Source organism: Oryzias melastigma, linkage group LG22 (genome assembly GCF_002922805.2).
Source record: "Oryzias melastigma strain HK-1 linkage group LG22, ASM292280v2, whole genome shotgun sequence".
Lineage (NCBI taxonomy): Eukaryota > Metazoa > Chordata > Actinopteri > Beloniformes > Adrianichthyidae > Oryzias > Oryzias melastigma.
This window is the reverse complement of record NC_050533.1, coordinates 8856452-8877599: the sequence shown is the minus strand read 5'-3', so window position 1 is coordinate 8877599 and position 21148 is coordinate 8856452. Positions and strand designations below refer to the sequence as shown.

General features: G+C 39.2%; 1 protein-coding gene across 1 annotated transcript; it reads right to left on the bottom strand.

Annotated features, from left to right (window-relative positions):
- Positions 1–13732: 13732 nt before the first annotated feature.
- On the bottom strand, positions 13733–19832 carry fut9a (fucosyltransferase 9a). The gene is made up of 2 exons (XM_024266333.2): positions 19686–19832; positions 13733–16433 (listed from the first exon to the last, which is right to left on the bottom strand). The coding sequence occupies exon 2, from the start codon at positions 16153–16155 to the stop codon at positions 15073–15075; it is 1083 nt and encodes a 360-aa protein (XP_024122101.1). The 5' UTR covers positions 16156–16433; positions 19686–19832; the 3' UTR covers positions 13733–15072.
- Positions 19833–21148: the final 1316 nt, after the last annotated feature.

Below are 21148 nucleotides of genomic sequence, written 5' to 3'. Positions count from 1 at the left end.
GAATAATTTTGCATTTAGCTAATATTTTTTGCTGGGCATCAGCTTCAGCTTGCTATATATCTAGCTCATAATTATGTGAAAAAGTTACGGTTTTAAAGTTTTAAAAATGTAGTTTTAGAGTGTTCAATAAATTTGTATCTTATTCGGCCCATGACCTAGGGTGTGTTTTGGATTTCGGCCCCTTGTGCGACTGAGTTTGACACCCCTGCCTTATGGCATCGTCATGAACAATGGATTACACAATGAGACTTATTTTAGAAAATCACAACCTTTTTTTAAAATAATTTTACATGTATATTCTCACACATTCGATACGTGAATTATATTAATGATTTCAAAAACAGGGCTGCACGGTGGCGCAGTGGTTAGCGCTCTTGCCTCACAGCGAGAAGGCCCCGGTTCGACTCCCGGCTGGGACCTTTCTGTGTGGAGTTTGCATGTTCTCCCCGTGCATGCGTGGGTTTTCACCGGGGACTCCGGCTTCCTCCCACCGTCCAAAAACATGCTTCATAGGTTAATTGGTGACTCTAAATTGCCCCTAGGTGTGAATGTGAGAGTGGATGTGTGTGTGATTGAGGCCCTGCGACAGACTGGCGACCTGTCCAGGGTGTACCTCACCTTCGCCCAACAGTAGCCGGGATAGGCTCCGGCACCCCCGCGACCCCGAAAGGGACAAAGCGGTCAAGAAGATGGATGGATGGATGGATGGATTTCAAAAACAATCTGCATTTAATTTTTTTTATTTTTTTATTGATGATTGCTGAATCTTAAATCATAGATCTGTATATGCTGTGATAAAGTTTGAGATAGTGTTATGTCTACTTACATAGTCATGTGATTTATTGATACACAAGGATTTTGAATGGCCTGCAGCTAGTAAAGTAAAAATGTCTGATCAGAAGTTATGAACCAGAAAATGATAATTTATGTACAGGAAATGGTATGGTCGAGCCGAGGTGGGAGTATATAAATTTGCTTCCTCCCACTCTCTTTCAATCAATCTATGATTTGATTTGATGCCTAGTTATCTTATGTCTTTTTATTTTACTTTATTTTTTTACTTGTCCTTGTCCTGATTGCTGAGCAGGTACAACTGTTCACACACACAAATATGCATATAAGCCCACACATGTTAGGCCTTTCATTCTGTCAGTCACACTATTAGTGCAAAGGTGAGCTGACACCTGTGCTCAGGTGAGTGTTTATGTTTTGCTAAGGTGGATGATGATGGAATGTACAAAGAGGGAGAGCGAGAGGAGGAGCCAGGACCCCCCCACAACCGCCATGGGAATCTGCCCTACAGGCAATCCCGCCAAGCACCCAGATCAGGTCATTTTTTTGGATTTTACATCAATTCTTTGATGCAGGGGGCTTTACAGGGTTAATTCTGTAACCTTTCGAGAGAGCACATTAAGAAGTGCTGCGTATGGGAAAGATGAAGCATGTAGACTTTGTCCTTGTGTTCTCCGTGGGTAAACATGGTGTGAAAACCGTTTTACTTGTCCTTGGAAAGCATTTATCCTTTTGATAAACCTATCAAAACACTACAAACAAAAAGGAGAAAAAATTGTTATTTTCCTATTCATAGATCGGCACAAGTCCCAAGAATTGCAACATTTATTTGGATAAAAACTGGGAAAAGTCCTTTTTTGTAGGATATTCATCAAAGAACTCTAAAAATATGCCTGTTTTAGAAGTGAACGTAGCTCTAACAATTACAATTGTGACTGTCCAGAATCTTTTTTTGCATCTATATATGACGTCTATATTTCTGATTTAGGATTCTAGTTGCGTCACAACCCTTACTCTCCGTTGACACGATGCTTTGGTGTGTTTTCAGTTCTTCCAGGGTGTGTTATACAAACCTTCCTGCTGTTAAAAGCATGGGAACACACAGATGTGTAAAAACATACCTTGTTAACAGTTCAGATGTGTATCCGGTCCATTCCGTAAACTCACTTTAATCCTTTAATCCTGCATGTTTTCTGAAATAAATAGTACATTCTTATTTACCTGCACAGTTTCCTAGTTTCTGTCTTCAGAGGATCTTCAGGTCAGTGTAGACATTAATGTTGCTGAAATCTTGATTACATGACTGAACTTTCCCTCCTGATAACTTGAACTTTGATGATTCAGCAGTAAAAGATTGGTTCTGCAGAAAATAATCGCTTTTTTTGTAATTCCTGAATCACAGGTAAAGTTTTTACCTGTTCGCTCTTCAAAGTCAAAGTGCACAGCTTCCTGTAGTTCAGAGCAAGAGATCATAAAACACTGGGTGTTGCTTCTGTTTGATTGGTCCTTTTCATTAGAAGGCATAACTCATGTTCATCACTTTGATTTTTTTTTTGTTTGTTTCATGTTTGTTGGTTTAGTTTGCCATTTGTAAAGTTAACAATAAAGAATATAAACAAACAACCAATTAAAAAAAGGAATAGGCAGAAGCTTACAAAGCTTATTCAATGCCTATCCTTATTAACTCAACGATAGTCACACTGATCATCTTGACAAAGAAATAGATACAATTAAAAAAAACTATTTACAAACAGTTACAAATAATTTTACATGAAAGTATTATAATCGTTCATACATTTATGTTTTAAGCTTTTTTTAAACTGCAAAAGCGAAGTACCTAATTTGAATTCATCGCTCTATCCATTCCATAATTTTACTCCAAGAACTGAAACACATCTAATCTTAACACTTTTCCGAACTTTAACCTGTTCAAAGTATAAAAGACCTCTTAAGTTATACTGACTATCTCTTAAAGTAAATAATTTCTGTATATTTTTAAACAAAATTAGGTTTTACTCTATATACAATTTCTAAGACTTTAACATAAACAATTTCCTGTAATTTTAAACTTTTATTCAAACACCACAAAGAATTTGTTGGTTCACAATATCCAGCTCTGTTAACTATTTTAATTGCTTTCTTCTGTAATTTAACCAAAGATTTTATGAACAGTAAACAAGATACAAACTCTTTCTGTTTAGTGCATCACTGATTTTAATCAGAATACCGATAGATCTAGAAACTTTGTGTTTTATGTAATTTATGTGAGACAATTTATCATCAAATATTACTCCTAAAATTTTTACTTCTGTAACATATAATTTAGCATTTCCAACCTTTCTATTACCAGAAAAAAATAATAAATTTAGTCTTATTTTCATTTAGGGATAATTTTTTATAATCAAACCATTCTTTACCAAATTAAATTCTTGATTGACTGGATTGTTGTGTTTGTTTTCCTCTGAGCCATTGTGTCACTTTGCCACCATATAAACACTGCTGTAAAAGTACAGAAAATATATGTTGCATAATCTGTAGTCGCAAAGTGTGTGTGGAGTATTCACTGTGCTAATAATCTTTGTAAAATTATATTTTTCAGGGGGGAAACGAAGTTGTCTCAGTATCAGTTGTTTTTTTTTTTGAAAAATATTAGTACTCTGCTTGTCGTCTTTGCTTAAATTACCACTCCGATCATCTTTTGATCTATTAAAAAAACAAAAACAAATGGACTTTCTGTTAAGATAATGCCGTTTTTAGCCAAAATAAAATAAAAAATGATGTTGTTTTTTTAAGACATTGTTTCTGCAGAGTTTGCAGTAGTTCATTAAAAATTAGCCTCTGAGTTGTTGACTGTTGGCTCCTATCCTATTGCCCTTTTGTTTACACTCTTTCCTGCTAGCTTACAGCCCCTCACAACCCAAAGCTAACACTGCAACAAAAATGGCAGGCAATATGGAAGCTATCCAGCCATACAGTTTGGAGCTGTTTAGCTCAGGAAACAAAGACGCACATACAACTAGTCCTCTACAAGTTATCAGAATGGAGCGGAGACATATGCAGAAATACAGTTTAAAGCTTAATTTTCTTTATATATATCCTCCATGATGAGAAAAATGCAATACGATCATGTTAAAAACACAAAAAACACTATTTTCATTGGAGTGGGTCTTTTAAAAGTGTTCTTCATGGACGGATCTTACAACAGAAGCTCAAGTTCCTCAGCATAGACCATTGGGAAGTGATGTTTTTCTTTAAAAGCTTAAATACATCTTTTGATTTGTTGTTTGCCTTACAGAGGTAAGCTTTCACTGCAGAAGTTTCTTCCGTGGTTATGTAGTCAACATTGACATACTCCTTTTTTTAGCTCTAATTCTCCAGAAAGGCTGAATGAGGAAGGTAGCCCAACCCTATTCATCTATGGTGTAATTGTTGCTTTAGTGTGTAACTGATCCTGTCCTACTTCTTGTTAAACATGCTCCTTTCACCTCAGTTAAAACAACAAATTAAAACATAAATATTTAATTATGAGTTTTTAGAATCTTTTTTACATTGTTTGTTTTGTCAGGGATGGTGATTGTGGAGGATCCAGATGTGCAAGTTGGAGACTTGTTGTTCAAAACTAAAAGCCTTAAATAAATCAACTGAAACTCAACTGAAAAAAAGTTTATTATCAATGTCAAAAAGAAGAAGAAAAAAAATTCCAGAGGGAAATAATGAAGCCAAAAACACAGACAAGCTGAAAAATGATTAAAAACGGAAACCTGTTGGGAACAAGGATGACAAAACAGAAAGCTTAAAAACAGAACATACAATAACTTGTCCTTAACTTAAAAAAGATAATTTTATCAGGTTGCTAAAAAAATAACTCCTGAAAGGTTAATGATTTCAATTTGAAATGTTTGGCAGCTTTTTGAAGAAGACACATTTGCCTAAGACTCATCCATCTTCTGAACTGATGACTCCTTTGGTGGGATCACATGGGTTGCTGGAGCCTATCCCAACCACTGTTGAGTAAAAGCAGGGTGCACCCTCAACAGGTCACTATTCTGTTGCAGGACTACACACATATTCATAGACACACTGTAAATAGAGATGGACACACCCTTAAAAAATGCCTTACCTTCAGCTCCAGCGAAACTAAGCAAATTCAGCTGCCATTTTTTCACCTGATAGTTTCAGGTTTTAATTTATAACTTGAATAACTTAAAAGGAAAAAGAATATGACTAACAAGAAGAGGTTTTGAAAAAGGTAGCAGAGCAAGAATGGTTATTCTGACTAATCGAATTACTGAGCAATTGCTGTTTATTTCTCAATAGACGTCAATGGGATTTTGGCTTCTTTGAGCCAGCAGGTACTTCCTGTTTGGAATGTGAGGGGGGGTTCTTATATACAGTCAAAGATGCACACCTTGGGCGATAATACAAATATACCAATGAACTTATGAAGCATGCTTTAGGATTGTGAGGGAAGAGAAAGTCCACACTTGTACATGAAGATTAAACTCAACACATAAAGGTCTCAGCTTGGATTCGTACCAGGGCTTTCTCATTGTGTGGCAAGAGTGCTAACCACAACGCCAGCCCTTGTTTGCCCAAGATTAATCAAAAATAACATTTTGAATTTTCTAAATGAAGTAGATGAAAGACAATTATTTTATTCCCCTATAATTTACTAAATTGGTATTTAAACCAGGGCTTTCTCATGTGAGACAAGAGCACTAACTACCACACCCTTGTTTGTTCAATATGAATCATAAATAGTGTCATCATATGAATTTTCAAGATGAAGAAGATAAAATACCCTTCTGTGGAAATTATAAGAGATGGGATTTTCTCTCCCTTTATTTTAACAACGTAAGCCCTTTAGTTAAGTAGGATTTTAGGCCTTCAGCTTGTTTCTCCAACCATGTGATAATAATACTAGGAGTAAATTTGAAAAAACCCCAAGTGGTAGACCACGTAAACTGATGGAGAGGGGTCAGGGGGGGGGATAAAGCGCATAGAACAAAGAGGTCACTGACTTTCTGCACATATCAGCCCAAGTACAGTACAGAGAGAGCTTCACGAAAGGGTTTCCATGGTCGAGCAGCTGCATCCAAGCCACACATCACCAAGTGCAATGCAAAGCGTTGGATTCAGTGCTGAAAAGAACACCGCCACTGGACTCTAGAGCAGTGGAGATGTCTTCTCTGGAGGGATGAATCATGCTTTTCCATCTGGAAATCTGATGGACCAGTCTGGGTTTGGAGGTTGCCAAGGGAACTGTACATTTCAGACTACATTGTGCTGAGTGTGAAATTGGGTGGAGGAGGAATGATGGTGGAGCTTGTTTTTCAGGAGTTGGACTTGGCCCCTTAGATCCAGTGAAATAAACTTCAGGAAGGCATTTTGGACAATGCCATGCTCCCAACCTTGTGGCAACAGTTTGGAGCGCCCCCTTCCTCTTCCAATATGACTGATCCCAGCGCACTAAGAAAGATCCATAAAGACATGGAGGACAGAATCTGGTGTTGATGAGCTTGACTGACCTGCACAGAGTCCTGACCTGAACCCCATAGAACACCATTGGGATGAACTAGAGCAGAGACTGAGAGTCAGATCTTCTCTACCAACATCAACGTGTGAACTGACCAATGAAATTTTGGAAGAATGGTCAAAAGTTCCTATAAACAGACTCATCAACCTTGTGGATTGACATCATTTTGAACCCTATGGTATAGGAATGGGATGGCACTTGAGTTCATATGTGAGTTAAGGGACATGAGAAAAAGGTTTTGGTAATATAGTGTATGATGAGGATTTGAAAAGCTATTCCTTTTCTGACTATTTTAGGTAACAGATAACTGAATAGTCACAATTGAGAAACAAACATTTTAATGCAGTGAAATAAATCAAATGAGAACAGATGTGGATGATATACAGCAGCCTTCACAGTTAGTTCCAAAAATCAAAGGTAATTAAACTGACTTTGTGAAAAAAAAAATACTTTTTATGAAAAATGTTTTTTTAAGTGCACAACAGTTTTGTATTTCTGAGTAGAAAAACACATTTTTTGCTCAAAATTTTGCTAGAATTGTATCAATTATGTTAACTGTTAGAGTTATAACCAAAACAATTTTAACCTCTAAGGCAAAAGCTCTGATGTTAAGGCATTTTTTTTTTTGTCAGTCAGTGAAACTTCAGTCTCATTTTTTGAACGGATAAAGAAGCTCTCACTAGTCTTACTTTGAAAACAGGAAGCTTCAATAATTTTTTATTATAATGATTCTGTCACATTCGACTTTAAAATCCAAGATTATTCTGTACTCCAGAGCAATAAATATTTATGACACTCTATATTTATAAAGATCCCAAATCAGCGATCTTGGACGTCGCGACTTTTCGGATTTGAATTTTCAGGAGTAGATCGAGTAAATCGTGAGAATCCAAAATTGTTACAGCTCTATTCCACAGCTTGTTTATCTATTATTTTTGTAATCTCTTATGTTCATTTTCGTGGACTTTCCTTGAATAATAGACAGTTTGTTGTTTTAGCATCAGAGCTGGAATAGCCTCCTAGCATAATTTACATATTACAGTCTCCTGATCATCTTTGGACGTCTTGAATCCAAAAAGTATGTGGTAAAACCCACCTGGATGTGAATCAAAGAGTGTAAAGCAGCTTTACGTCGTAAAACCGTAAGACACAGTTTCTTTTTGAAGAATCTCTTTTTAATTTGTCTTTATTTTCACTTTTTATACATTTCTTGTGTACACACTGACCAAGCAACACCTGCGCAATTGTCTCGGGCTATTTAATGACATATTTGGCGTTATAATTGATCAAATTAGTTTGGAAATGGTTTTAACGATAGTGGAGAAATGGCATGATAGACACTTTTCTATCGCCCAGACGATATTGTCATATCGGCCAGCACTAGGTATTAGGCACAATGCAGATGATAGCTAAGAAAATTATAATAAAAAAGAGAAAAACATTTTGGTAAAAAAGAAAAAAAACGATATAAAAAAAAACAGTGTGCATTCCAGTGTGTGTCTCCTTTTGCTTAGTGAAAAGCAAAAAAAAAAACAAAATTACTACATTTGTGGTACTTGTATCAATAGAAGCATCAAGTGTAAAAAAAACTCATTTCATCATAAGTTTTCCAATTGGTCCACATCTTTAATTTGCTTTTTGACATCAGACATCTACACTTAAAACACAGCATTTGGCAAAACGCAAGGATTTGGCAAAAATGTGCACCAACTGACTCACTCCTTTCAGTAAACAGGCAGAAAAAAAGCAGTTTCTGGAAAAATGACAGACAACGATCGGAACCAACTCGTTGTATGTTTCTTTTTTTTTTTTTGAAGACAACAATGAAGTCGGGGCCAAACAGTATCCTGGAGCCCTCCTTCCTGTGCTCCTCTGGAGCTGTTAACTTACTCAGACGGTGGCATGGCAGGAGTCAAGAGTTTATAGGTCACCAAGAAGAAAGATGAAAGAGACAGACACAAGCCAAAGTCATCTTAAAGTCAATAAAAAAAGATTGTTTTCCAATATGACATAGGACTATACAATATAAAACCATGAGCAGAAGTTTGCTAGTCACAGACTGATTGCATGACAATTTCTAAACACACACTAATTCTATCAAAGATGGCAAAAAGCACAGAAAGTTTTTTTTAACTCCACACAAATAAAAGTGCTGTTTCTCTGCTGCATTTTGTCACAACTTGTTTAGTCACGTCAAGTCAAATGAATCATCACCTGATACAAAAAAAAACATGTGCAATGTAAAATTAAACATCTCCGTGACATTGTTCCTATGGATGAAACGAGAGGGGCGAACCTCCCCTTTTACTTTGATCTCATTAGCTGATTTGACTCACAAATGTACAGTGGATTCACATTAACGTCCTGAAAACACTTGCAGCTTTAAAAAGAGGTTATAAAATATGTACATTAATCTATATCTTTTCTAAATGCTACCACTTTGTAGCTTGGAAACTCTTTGTCCTTGTGCAGGAATTGCTTTTATCTGCCCAGATTTCACATTTACAGAGATCCCATTTAGAGACTAATTCTGGTACCGGGTACCTTTGGCCATTAAAGAAAAGTAGAAATAAAATGTGATATTTGAATAAGAAGCAAATTAGTTTTTATGAAGCAGTATTAAAGATGTATTTGTGAATGGAATCAGGGAAAAATTCTGCATTGCCTCTGGGTTTTGTTGCATACATTTTGCTAAATCAAACATTTCTGCAACAGGCAAGATTCTTTAAGTCTTGCCGTACATTGTGTAGATATATTTAACTTGTTTGTATCAGAAACAAGAATAACTTGTTTTCCTTACAGCTGGAGCTGACGTAGTGTTTTGTAAGCTCACCACAACCACAGCTCAGGATTTTTTTCCTCCAGTTGGGAGATTTTGCAGCCCGCTAAGGTCAGATTTCTCAACCAAGTGGGTGGTTTTGGAAATTTGCACATAAAATGGGTCCCAAATAGATTTTTTTTTAAAGCATTCAAGTCTGAACATATAACTAACATAGCTCACTGGAGGTGTTTATGCAGCATAGATCAGGGAATTTCTGGCAGTAATGGTAATTATTACTGTCTGCTGCATTTAAGTAACTTCCAGAACACACCAGAGGCTCTGACTGAATAAACACATCAATATTAAGATCGTAAAAAAAACTAAACAAAAAAAGCTACATTTTAATCAATCAAATGAGTCTCCAAGAAGTGGTTGTACAGGATGCTCAAATTGCATATGGAAAATTACACATTAATTTGTTCCAGATGCTTATTTTAAATTTCTTAAAGTAACTAAAACTTTATAAAGCTTCACAATGGTTAAAAAGTGCAGAATGATTCCCTTTTGTAATACAAAAAACGGAAGCTACGTTCACAGCAACGTGATTAGCACGGCACAGGTGTCCGATTTTAATGTTAAGTCAACAGACATACATAACACCAGCCCCTGCAGTGCAATCTGAGTGTTGGGTAAAGCGCGTCGGCCCATTTTTTTAGGAGTTTTTCCTTACCGGGAGGGAGGGTCTAAGGGCAGGGATAACTAGTTTATGTAGTCTGTTTAGTTTTTAACAATTGTTTATATTTTGAAGCCCTGTGAGGCAAATCTCTGTGTGATTTTGGGCTATATAAATAAAATTGAATTGAATTGAATTGAATAGTACGATTTAAGCGGCAATCTGAGCTTTGGTGAGGTTGACGGGTCAACCAATAAGGGACTCAGTTTTGGGCGCATGACGTGTTCAGCGACTCAATCAGCGGGTGGAATCCCAATCCAAAATGGAGTATTGATCTGTTTTTGTTCTGAAAATCCATCAGTTAATCAATTGATGAATTGATTCAGATCCATCCATTCATTCATTAATTATCGTCCATCCATCCATCCATCCATCGATTCACATCCATCCATTAATCCATTGATTTACATCTATCCATTCATCCATCCATCCATTGATTCACATCCATCTATCCATCCATCCATCCATCCATCCATCCATCCATCCATCCATCCATCCATCCATCCACTAATCAATTGATTTACATCCATCCATTCATCCATCCATCCATCCATTCATTGATTCACATCCATCTATCCATCTATCCATCCATCCATCTATCCATCCATCCATCTTCTTCCGCTTCATCCGGGACCGGGTTGCGGGGGCAGCAGTCTGAGCAAAGATGCCCAGACTTCCCTCTCCCCGGCCACTTCCTCCAGCTCCTCTGGGGGGACCCCGAGGCGTTCCCAGGCCAGCCGAGAAACATAGTCTCTCCAGCGTGTCCTGGGTCTTCCGCGGGGCCTCCGCCCAGTGGGACATGCCCGGAACACCTCACCAGGGAGGCGTCCAGGAGGCATCCGGACCAGATGCCCAAGCCACCTCAACTGGCTCCTCTCGATGCGGAGGAGAAGCGGCTCTACTCCGAGCTCTCTGCGGGTGACCGAGCTTCTCACCCTATCTCTAAGGGAGCGCCCAGCCACCCTCCGGAGAAAACTCATTTCAGCCGCTTGTAATCGGGATCTCGTTCTTTCGGTCACGACCCAGAGCTCATGACCATAGGTGAGTACTGGAACGAAGATCGACCGGTAAATTGAGAGCTTTGCTTTCTGGCTCAGCTCTCTTTTCACCACAACGGACCGGTACAGTGACCGCATAATAGCGGACGCAGCACCAATCCGCCTGTCGATCTCACGCTCCGATCTTCCATCACTCGTGAACAAGACCCCAAGATATTTAAACTCCTCCACCTGAGGCAGGAGCACTCCACCCACCGAGAGAGGACAAACTACCTTTCTCCGGTCGAGAACCATGGCCTCAGATTTAGCGGTGCTGACCCTCATCCCAGCCGCTTCACACTCGGCTGCAAACCGCTCCAATGCATGCTGGAGGTCCCGGTTCGATGGAGCCAACAGAACAACATCATCTGCAAAGAGCAGAGAGGAAATCCTGTGGTCCCCAAACCAGACCCCCTCCGGCCCCTGGCTGCGCCTAGAAATTCTGTCCATAAAGACTATGAACAGAACCGGTGATAAAGGGCAGCCCTGCCGGAGTCCAACATGCACCGGGAACAGGTCTGACTTACTGCCGGCCATGCGAACCAAGCTCCTGCTCCGGTCATACAGAGACCGGACAGCCCTGAGTAAGGCTCCCCGGACCCCATACTCCCAGAGCACCCTCCACAGGACACCACGGGGAACGCGGTCGAACGCCTTCTCCAAATCCACAAAACACATATGGACTGGATGAGCGAACTCCCACGAACCCTCCAGCACCCTGAAGAGGGTGTAGAGCTGGTCCACTGTTCCACGACCAGGACGGAAACCGCACTGTTGTTCTTGAATCTGAGGTTCGACTATCGGACGGACTCTCCTCTCCAGTACCCTGGCATAGACTTTCCCAGGGAGGCTGAGGAGTGTGATTCCCCGGTAGTTGGAACACACCCTCCGGTCCCCCTTCTTGAAAAGGGGAACCACCACCCCAGTCTGCCAGTCCAGTGGTACGGTTCCTGTCTGCCACGCAATGCTGCAGAGACGTGTCAGCCAAGACACTCCTACAACATCCAGAGACTTGAGGTACTCAGGGCGAACCTCATCCACCCCCGGAGCCTTGCCACCGAGGAGCTCTTTGACTACCTCAGTGACCTCAGCTTGGGTGATGGACAGTTCCACCCCAGTGTCCTCAGCCTCTGCTCCCTCAACGGAAGGCGTGTCAGCAGGGTTGAGGAGATCCTCAAAGTATTCCTTCCACCGCCCGACAATGTCCCCAGTTGAGGTCAGCAGATCCCCACCTGCACCGAAAACGGTGCCTGCAGAAAACTGCTTTCCCCTCCTGAGGCGCCGGATGGTTTGCCAGAATCTCTTTGAGGCCAACCGATAGTCCTTCTCCATGGCCTCACCAAACTCCTCCCAGGACCGAGTTTTTGCCTCCAACACAGCCCGGGCCGCAGCTCGCTTAAACTGCCGGTACCTGTCAGCTGCCTCTGGAGTCCCACAAGCCAGCCAGGCCTGATAGGACTCCTTCTTCAGCTTGACGGCATCCCTTACTTGCGGTGTCCACCACCGGGTTCGGGGGTTGCCGCCACGACAGGCACCAGAGACCTTGCGACCGCAGCTCCGGAAAGCAGCGGAGACAATAGAGGTGGAGAACATGGTCCACTCGGACTCTATGTCACCAACCTCCCTCGGTACCTGCTTGAAGTTTTCCCGGATGTGGGAGTTAAAGACCTCCCTGACGGAGGGCTCAGCCAGACGTTCCCAGCAGACCCTCACAGTACGTTTAGGTCTGCCAAGTCTTTCCGGCCTCCTCCCCCGCCAGCGAATCCAACTCACCACCAGGTAGTGATCAGTGGACAGCTCTGCCCCTCTCTTTACCCGAGTGTCCAAAACACACGGCCGGAGATCGCCTGAAACAACTACAAAGTCGATCATCGATCTCCTACCTAGGGTGTCCTGATGCCAGGTGTACTGATGGACACCTTTGTGTTCGAACATGGTGTTCGTTATGGACAAACTATGACGTGCACAGAAGTCCAACAACAAAACACCGCTCGGGTTCAGGTCAGGGAGGCCATTCCGACCAATCACGCCCCTCCAGGTACCACTGTCATTACCCACGTGGGCATTGAAGTCCCCCAGGAGGACAACGGAGTCCCCTGTTGGGGCACTTTCCAGTACCCCTTCAAGGGACACCAAGAAGGCCGGGTACTCCAAACTGCTGTTTGGCCCGTAAGCCGAAACCACAGTCAGAGACCTGTCCCCCACCCGAAGGCGAAGGGACACGACCCTCTCGTCCACCGGTGCGAACTCCAACACTTGGCGGCTGAGCTGGGGGCTCACACCAATCCATCCATCCACTAATCAATTGATTCACATCCATCTATCCATCTATCCATCCATCCATCCATCCATCCACTAATCAATTGATTTACATCCATCCATTCATCCATCCATCCATCCATCCATTCATTGATTCTCATCCATCTATCCATCCATCCATTGATTCACATCCATCCATCCATCCACTAATCCATTGATTTACATCCATCCATCCATCCATCCATTGATTCTCATCCATCTATCCATCCATCCATCCATTGATTCACATCCATCCATCCACTAATCAATCGATTCACATCCATCTATCTGTCCATCCATCCACTAATCCATTGATTTACATCCATCCATTGATTCTCATCCATCTATCCATCCATCCATTGATTCACATCCATCCATCCACTAATCAATCGATTCACATCCATCTATCTGTCCATCCATCCACTAATCCACTGATTTACATCCATCCATTGATTCTCATCCATCTATCCATCCATCCATCCATTGATTCACATCCATCCATCCATTAATCCATTGATTCACATCCATCCATCCATTATTCCATTGATTCACATCCATCCATTATTCCATTGATTCACATCCATCCATCCATTCATCCATTGATTCACATCCATCCATACTTTGATTCACATCCATCCATCCATTTTTTAACCCGCTGTTTCCCTTCCGGAGCCATGGGGTTGTCAGAGCCCATCCCAGCTAAGGTTCGGCAAAGGTGGGATGCTCCTTGGAAAGGTAACCAGCCTAGCTCCTCCCACAAGCATCTGGGGTCTCAAGCTTATGAACACAATTTTGCACATGTGTCGAGCAGTGACTTTGCCCGCACTATTTTTACGCACAAATCACGTTCGGTGTGATCGTAGCTTAATTGTAGGCAGCTCCTGCTGTGTCATGGAGGTGAAAAAGCCTAAGCGAAAATAGTAACAGTATTCACCTGCCCAAAAATAATAAAAAAAAAGACAAAAATGATAAGTAAATAAAACCAATGAGATATTCCAAAATATTTCAGACTCTTGGATGCCCTAAATCGCTTAGAAAAATAAAAATCACAATAACTGAACAAAGCCTCACTTTCAAAGAAAAAATATTCCAGTGTACTGTTTTTGTTCTGTAAACAATCGAGAAAAGAATCAGTCCAGAAAACTATACAACTTTTACTTGTAACTATTGACTCTGAGACAAATCACACATAAAATATTGACAGTAACACAATAAATTCCCTTTGTTTTTCTTTTTTATGAAAGTTTTTCCAGCTAATCAAGACTCATTTTCACCAAATTTTAAATAAAAATATATCTATTTATGTAAAAAAAAACGAGGTTTTATGAAGTGACAGCACATCGTTGTAGAAGTTACACATAAGAGTTGTGCTCATTGAAGCAGGTTTCAACTTTTTTTTAATGAGATGTGCATAATACCAGTGTAGATAGAACTATTTGGTTTGATAGTCCACATGGGAGATAAGTGTTATGCAACTGTAATAATAAACATTTTCCAACATGACTAAAGAGTGACCTGCATCTTACAAGAAAGAATTTGAGATAATGGCTGCCCGGTATGTTCTGCATGAAGTGATTAACCATTTAAATTTTTATATACAGTATCTAAATGATCCGTAGAGACTGGTTAAGTGGTGCAAACGCATCCCTCCCCACAGAAAAATAAGAAAAATAGCTACGGAATTGTAAAAATATGTACATGACACAATTTACCTTCACATTAGAGTTTAGTGCAATGCATAGGTGATCGCATTACTAGCACAGATGGGATTTTTTTTATTTTTCATAATGCTTCTCTTATTTTTTACACATATATCTTTTATCAATATAGCAGTCTTCTTCTAAAATAATATATTTTTTTTAATCCATGCTTTGTACCACTTCAGAAAACATGAGCAATGAAGCCCTTTGAGGCTCTACTCGCCCCAGTACCACTTATCAAGGCTATAAAAGGCCTTGTACTCTTTGTGCCTTCTCAAGTAATCACACGCCAGGCAGGTGTGCTCTGCCCAGAAGTAAGCTTTCTTTACTTTAAAGTGCCGTCGCCACTCAAAATACCTGAGGTACATTACCTCATTCTTGTCTAGAAGTAGAAGGTACTCAGCCAGGTCCTTGGGTGAAGTGAAGTCATCTACGTGGATGAAGGCATCTCCTGGAATGAAGTTCTCATAGTTCTGCCGAGGTGGACCAAGAACCACTGGCACTGTGCCCACAGAGAGTGGGTTGTACAGTTTCTCAGTAATATAGTCTTTGTGGATTGAGTTCTCAAAGGCTAAGTAAAATTTACAACTGGCCATGGTGGGGAAGTATTCTTGGTCAGAGATGTACTCCCCAAAAGCTTGTCCATATGCATGAACTTCAATGTGTTTGTACAACTCATTGTAGTATTTCACCCGGACATGATCCTGGTTCCAGTTGCTCACAATCCAGCAGATCAACTTGTTTTTGCTGGGTGGCACAAAGTCCTCCTCTGTCTCTGCTGCTACGATTGATCCATAAGGCACTTCGATGTTGGAATCCTGACGGTAATTGAGAGTCAGATTGAACAAGTTCTCAATCCCAGGTAGCTGCGACGAATGCGAGGGGGACTCCAGATTCATCCATACCCACTTCTGAAACGACGGCCGCTGGAGTGGCGGCAGGTTGGACAGGTCACTGGAGATGTCTCGGTGATGGATGATGACCCCGTCGGATTTGTTGTAGAGGTTTCTGTCTGCTGTGATGAAGCAGCCTTCGATGTTGAAGAGAGAGCTGCAGACACTCAGGTCATACGTTTGTCCGAAGGGCCAAAGCCAGATCAGCACAGTGGTTACATTTTTATCGCTCTTGGTGGAGAAGAGGTTCTTGACCCGGTCGGTGGAAACAGTTGACTCAACTGGGCCATATAACCAACTGGTCGATGGCTTAAAATACATCAAAAACACAGTCACAAAGCATCCCAGAATAAAGGTAGTGAACAGAAGGGGTCTTAGGATTTTGTGAAATGTTGTCGATGACATACTCTGTCCTAAAGGGGTAAAACCATCAAGTCCTAATAAACAGGATTTAACATCAAAACCCGTCTCCTAATTCAATGAAAACTTTGATCCCATGGTTTGGTCTAACAGCTTTGATGACTCTATAAGAATTTCTTTACAAACCCAGCTTTGACTCTGGGCTGAAACGCACACAGAAGCAGTGTTTATGTGGCTCTTTGCTTTTCAGAGAATATTGGTCCTTTATGATCTATTAAGGGTGAATTTTATCTTGAAGCAGCAGATCTTCCTGATGTCTCCTCCTTCAGATGAACAAAAAAGAGAACAGAAGAATTATTGTTAGGCAGGAGGTTAAAAAAAAAAGGAGAAAATGCTACAAAAAGCAATAAAATGTTTGGAGTTTCTACATAGACCGCATCACTTATCACAATGAATGACCTCATTGGTTGAGTAAACATATACCTAAAAAGGTGCATAAAAGAGACCATTCAACAGAACGGGATAAAATATTACTCCTTTTACGAGGCAAATCCTTTTGTACAGCTGTATATATGCATCCTTTCACAAGCATTACATTCAAAGGCTGGAATTCAAAGATCAAATATTTATAGTGTACTTCGTCAAAGCATTCAGGTGTCAATGGTAATGGACTGGTGCTAATGTACTGAGCTGTTTAAACAAATCACAGTAGTAGCACACATACATATATATATATATATATTTACTTATTTATTTATTTTCAACTTGTCCTGTTCAGTTGTGTTGGACAGATTTAATATATTTTCACGGGCTGGTCCAAACGAGGTAGCATTTTTAAGCTTCCAGTTTCTGAACAGATATTTTCAAAATAAAATGCTACAGCAAGAAATATAGTTTAAAAAAGTTTAATAAATGTGAGTAGATTTTTTTTTTTAACAAATGATGAAGATTCAATGAAACAAAGTTGTTTATTTGTGGAAGTCTTTTCTGATTTAGAAAAAAATCCATAAATGAAACATCACATTATTATTATTATTATTATTATTATTATTATTATTATTTTGCCATTTTAACTCTCAATCCAGGCTCTGATTATCTTTCAGGGCAAAAAGATTGATCATATTTTGTCTTTACATAAATCCTAATTCATTGTGTATTTTTTTTACAACAGAAAGGAACATTTTCCGAGCTAAAGTTTCTAACAGATGCATACTTAATTCAGCCTCGCTGTAGGAAAATTCTCAAATGTCCCTTTTACAAGTTTCTACAAATCAGCAACATTATTTGATTGAATCTTCGTTCTCGGTAAAATGGTTGAACTAAAATTTAAGATTATCATTTTGTGTGATTTGTATCATGTGCAGTCAGAAATTTTGCAATTGAAGACGTCTGCTCATGTTTAGCAGACACTTGGATCCAATTCAGAAATGTTCATAAATTGTAATTGAGCAATGAAGATATACGACCTTAGCAAATATGGGGTTTGGCCATAGAATGTGAGAGCAAATTAAACTTTGTTTGTGTCTGAAATTATAGTATTTTGTTTTCTAAAACGCCAACGGTGTGGTTAACCTCATTTAATTACATTCATGGTTAACTTCATTTAATTACTTTCGTCTGATTTTTTCTTTTTTTTTCTTTTACAGTTTTCCTGTTTATAGTGTGAAGTTCAATCTGTTTTCTGGTTAATATTCTGATTTCAGTTTAATCACTACTGGAGTACAGTAGATGAAGTGTTTTCAAAATAAAATCATTCCCAGAAACAGATAGCAGACTTTTTCAGAAAAATGTTTATAGTTTGAAGACTTTGCATAAAGAATTCCACAAATATGTCTGATGAACAATAACCTGCAAATAAATCAAACATGTTTTTCTTATCTTGGATTCTTTCTCGGCTGGGGGACATAGATAACAAAAACAGATAGGATTTTTCTTTTTAATCAGCAACTTTTTTTTTTTTTTTTTTTTTTTTCCTTGCAGGCATCAAATGCATAAAAAGTACCGGGTTTGTTGATTATTAGTGCCTATGAGACACCCAAACTGTTGGGATAGTGCAGGGGTCAGCAACCTTTAACAGTAAAAGAGCCATTTGGGCCCATTATCTATTGATCAAAACCTAAAAGAGCCTTTAAGAAATTTGGATTTGCCTTCATAACCCTCTTATTGTTTTTTTTGTTTTTTATAAATTTGAATTACGTGAAGTATTCTTGGTACAAGCAAAAGCAAAAATGTAAAAAGAAAACTATCACGTCTCAAAATGGGATTTGTTTTCATTTTAACCTTTTACCTTTAGTAGAGGCCAAATTACAGACAAAGCTAGCTTGTTACTCAATCACTAGCTAAGCTCTAAATTGTCCTAAAAACCCCATAACAAATTAGCCAAAAATGTTAGCATATTGCTAAAATATTAGCTAAACTCCAAATTAGCATAAAAAACTTGTTAGAGGCCAAAATGCCAAATAAAAAAAAAAAGCTAGCTGGTTGCTTAATTACTAACTGAACTCCAAAGTAAACTAAATTAGTCCAAATGTTAGCATGTTGTTAAAATAGAAGCTAAATTCTAAATTAGCATAAAAATCCCAGTTGAAAACAAACTAGCAGAAAAGGTTAGCATGTTGCTAAAACACAAGTTAAATTCTACTTTTTTTTTAAAATTACTATTATTTTATTTTTCTTCAGCCAGAGAGCCACCATGTAGAGATAAAAGAGTGGCTCTGTGTAGTAAAGAATGAACACTGTTTAACGAGCATCATGCCTGGAGTACGGTGGCCGGGAAGTGCAAAACAATAATACATTTACCATAATACATTTAAGTTTAACAAAACCATTTTACAAGTTTGATGGAACACTGTTACAAGTTTGCCAAGTTTGACCATAGGTTGTATATTTGATGGACAAATTAACTCCTCCCCGATATTTTGTCATGTGCGCTTGCCGGGGGCCTTTGGCTTTGCTCACAGAGCGACTTTTTCCACTGAGGTTCTGCTAGCGCATATGCATCACTCGTGCTCACACGCGCGAAAGTGCTTGCGGGATAATTGAATACGAGCGCACAGGAGCAGAAGTGGCTCTGAATTATCCGCGAGGAATGTTAGATATGTGCGTGGAGATGTCTTATTTCTGTGTGGAGTTTTGACATACAACAAAACGCCATAGTCCATAACCGACCTCTTGTCGCTCCACATCTGCCAGAAAGTCCACAATCATCACAAAATCGGACTAAAACTGGTAAATAGACTCCACAAAATGGTCAAATCAGTGTATATTATTTACTGGACAATGCAAGTGTTGGCGCCCCCCACAGGAAATACATTGCTTTTGGTTACTTCCTGTTTGGAACACGAAAGGGGAGGGGTTCAAATATAGTCTGTGGTCAAACTTGTAACAGTGTTTCTGTCAAAGTGGTAAAAGTGTTTTGGTAAACTTGTAAAAGTGTTTTGGTAAATGTAATATTGTTTTGCACTTCCAGGCCACCGTACTGGAGTGACCATAGACAATGGGTTTGAGTTGTCTTAGCCACAGAAGGCTCAGGACCTCCTCCAAATCCAGGAGGAGGAGTGAACTGTTGGTCTCACCGTGTGGAATGAAAGATGAAGGCTGCTGTTCTGAAATCTCTGAGAGGATTCTGGAGCTTCTGGAAGAATTTGTCTGTTGCACTCTCTGTTTGAAAGGTGGTATTTTGTCTTTACGTGTCTTTTTATGGTCATCCTTGCAGAGGTCCACTCCGTAGAGGAGAAGGCATGGAGGAGAAGTGGGTCAGCTTGATGGGAACCGCTGTTGGAGGAATGTTCCTTGAAGAAAAAAGAAAAAAAAAAAAACGATAAAGACCCAATTACTTTCAATTTACCAAGTTGACAAAACTGCATTTCTTTTGTACCATATTTGAGTTAAGCAAGACATTGAGATGAACTTTTAGGATAGTGACTTGTTTTGCATTATTGCTACATTGTGCCTCTCTTGTTAAAGAAAAATAAAGATGCATCACAAATGGTTAAACAGTTTTTAAGTGAAGCTGACAAACATACATTGAGATGATCCTATATGACGCCAACTGTCTTTTATTTTGAAAAGAAGTCATGCGAACTTTAATCAAAAGTGATTTAATTCTTATAAAAAAATCTCTTCGAGTATCTTTTAGTTATGCAAAAAAATGACAAGAGTTCATTTATATTTATCATAATAGTAACATTAACATAAATACAATTGAATGTCTTATTTTTCTAAAGGGTGAAGTCATACTTTGTGGCTCCTAATGGGTTGTGGTTGGTAAAACTCAACCACACGGACTCTTTGAGTGTTGAAGGTTGAAGACCTGTTTTCTGTTTACTATCTGCATGTATTCATGCGGTTCTTTATGACGCGTGTGGTAAGTGATGTTACTGCAGGAGGACAATCTGTTCGACATTACTGATCTTTGGTATCATGTATAATGAACAAAGATTAGAGTTCAGATTCTGTAGCCATTGAAAATTGTGCAAGGATTATTTTTACTGCATAGATCTATTCTTTGTTCTGTGTAACTATTTATTGTAATAGTATTTAGTAATAGCAATTACAAATATTAGTCAAAGTACAAATGTCAATATTTTGCCGTGTTTTCACTCTGACCATTTGCTATTGAATTGGAAAAGAGTCAAATTTAAAACTGTTTTATTGATTTTTGTCTTTCAATTAACCTGAAAGTACTTTTTTTCCTCTCCGAAGACACAATGTACTTAATCAGGGACAAACTACAGTCTATTAATTGATTTTGGCTCATTCTGCAGCCGGCTTTGGAACTGTGTAAACCTAACTTAATTATTTTAAAAACTGAAACCATCAATCACTTTTTACCCATCAACCTTAATGTATCAAACTAAGACAATAAGGCTCAAGTGATTTTTTTAAAAGAATAAAAATGGGTTTGTTAAGGATAAATTAGAAACGCACTTTGTGACCCCAAGACCCCTCGTTATTTTTTGTTCTTTTTTTAAAAGGAGACCTAATATGCAATTTATGCATTTATGACTCTGAGGGAAATTACTCCTCTCTCTAAAAA

Excerpts from the sequence above, each read along its gene's own strand:
- fut9a (XM_024266333.2), bottom strand. The coding sequence starts at position 16,155 with ATGTCATCGACAACATTTCACAAAATCCTAAGACCCCTTCTGTTCACT.